This window comes from Sphaeroforma arctica (genome assembly GCF_001186125.1).
Source record: "Sphaeroforma arctica JP610 unplaced genomic scaffold supercont1.6446, whole genome shotgun sequence".
NCBI classification, from domain to species: Eukaryota; class Ichthyosporea; order Ichthyophonida; genus Sphaeroforma; species Sphaeroforma arctica.
The window spans coordinates 1-1,652 of NW_014034112.1; the positions used below are offsets into that span (position 1 = coordinate 1).

At 43.0% G+C, this 1,652-nt stretch overlaps 1 protein-coding gene across 1 annotated transcript; it reads left to right on the forward strand.

Annotated features, from left to right (window-relative positions):
- Nucleotides 1-116: 116 nt before the first annotated feature.
- Nucleotides 117-402, forward strand: SARC_15623 (hypothetical protein; the record flags this gene model as incomplete). The annotated part of the gene is made up of 1 exon (XM_014290261.1): nt 117-402. One exon carries the CDS (start codon nt 117-119, stop codon nt 345-347), a length of 231 nt encoding a protein of 76 aa, XP_014145736.1. The 3' UTR covers nt 348-402.
- Between the last annotated feature and the right edge of the window lie 1,250 nt (nt 403-1,652).

Here is a 1,652-nt window from a genome sequence, read left to right on the forward strand (position 1 = left end):
TAAGCGTACTGGACTTGAACAAGCAAAGTCTATTTATAAAACTTTATTCCGAGTATCTGTTCCTACTCATTCCCAATGACATTTCCTGCAGCATCTCCAACAACGACGTACTGGACATGAACAAGATCCGTGAGATCTACTCCATGGGCCACAGTCGCATTCCTGTATATCGGGACAATATTCAGGACATTACGGGATGTATGATGATCAAAGATCTCTCTCTACTAGACCCCGATGACGCAACACCTCTCTCACAGGTGGAACTCAAGCCCCTACAGCAAGTGTCAGAGAAGTACGCGCTGTTCAGTATGATGAATGACTTCCTGACGGGCGAATGTATGTTATGAATGCACACTGCTTGCTGTGTGCAGATAGTATTGAGATTACGATTTGAAATATAGCCCCATTTATGTGCAATTCAGGTATATATATGTTCGCTATAACCGCATTCAGTGAAACTCAAGTATATACATGTCCGCTCATTTTCAAGTAAGTTGACTAGTTTCATAGTCCACTCCGAACTGTGTCCTGCATGTGGAGTAGTTGAGTCATTCTGAAGTACACAACATCCTGTGTGCCACGTCATTGAGTGGTACACATTCGTGTACGCCGCATGACTTGTTTTAAGTCCCATAGGTATAGTCACATACATAGTGTGATTGCGTTCCATTGTTACCCTCACGGTGTATTTACCATATTGTGATTGAGCTCAGACGTTACTGTCACATAAACGTTTCTATTTGATATGTATCTATCGCTGCGATATCTATACATGGAACCCGTAACTATACTCGATAACCTTTAAGTTTTTCACGCTACCAGCACGCTACCAGCTGGAATTCCAAATTTCTTGCCATCTGTTGCCATTCGGTTCATCAACAGTACTGATTTACTTCCTCACATTCCCCTGCAAGCAATGTTTTATTACAATCGTATTGGACGCACTTTTGCTTGCAACTGTGTTTGTGTTCGGTGCACCACAAGGTTTCAGTTTCACATATCCACGGCGTACTGTTACCATTTGCTTCACCTATTCCTAGTTTGCTTCATTAACCCACCGCCCCTTGAAATCCATACTTTATTGTTATATCTGTGTGACACAGCACCAGAATCCCTTTTTTTTGTTTTTTGTTTTTTGCATTTGTGACCTTTTTGGTTCACCGCAATTCCTAATTCTCGTACACATTTCTAATTTTCCTCGTTGCAGCGGGCCACATGGCGCTGGTTTACAGCGAAGAGGTTGTGGGGCGAATAGGAAGTGTCATAGGTAGGCCTTGCCGTTAATCTATTCCATACATGGACACCCCTTGGACTGTGTTTTCGGAATCAATTGCAAGTACCATGACTCATCGTACTCTGACGGCCAGGCGATGTATCGCTTGGTCATTTGTGATTGTGTGTGATAACGTGTGGTTGTGAACTTGGTCTGGTTGTGCAGTCGAACAAAACCTTTGTGGTAAGTGGCGATTGTTCTGTCGTGCCGGAATGGTCCTGACGTATATATATGAACAATTATACTTACACATCAAAATGCATCACATAATCTATACACGCAAGAACACACGAACATACGCATCCAGGCATCACCACACGGGAAGACTGCATTCAGAGTGTGCCATGAATACACACACACACACACACACACACACACA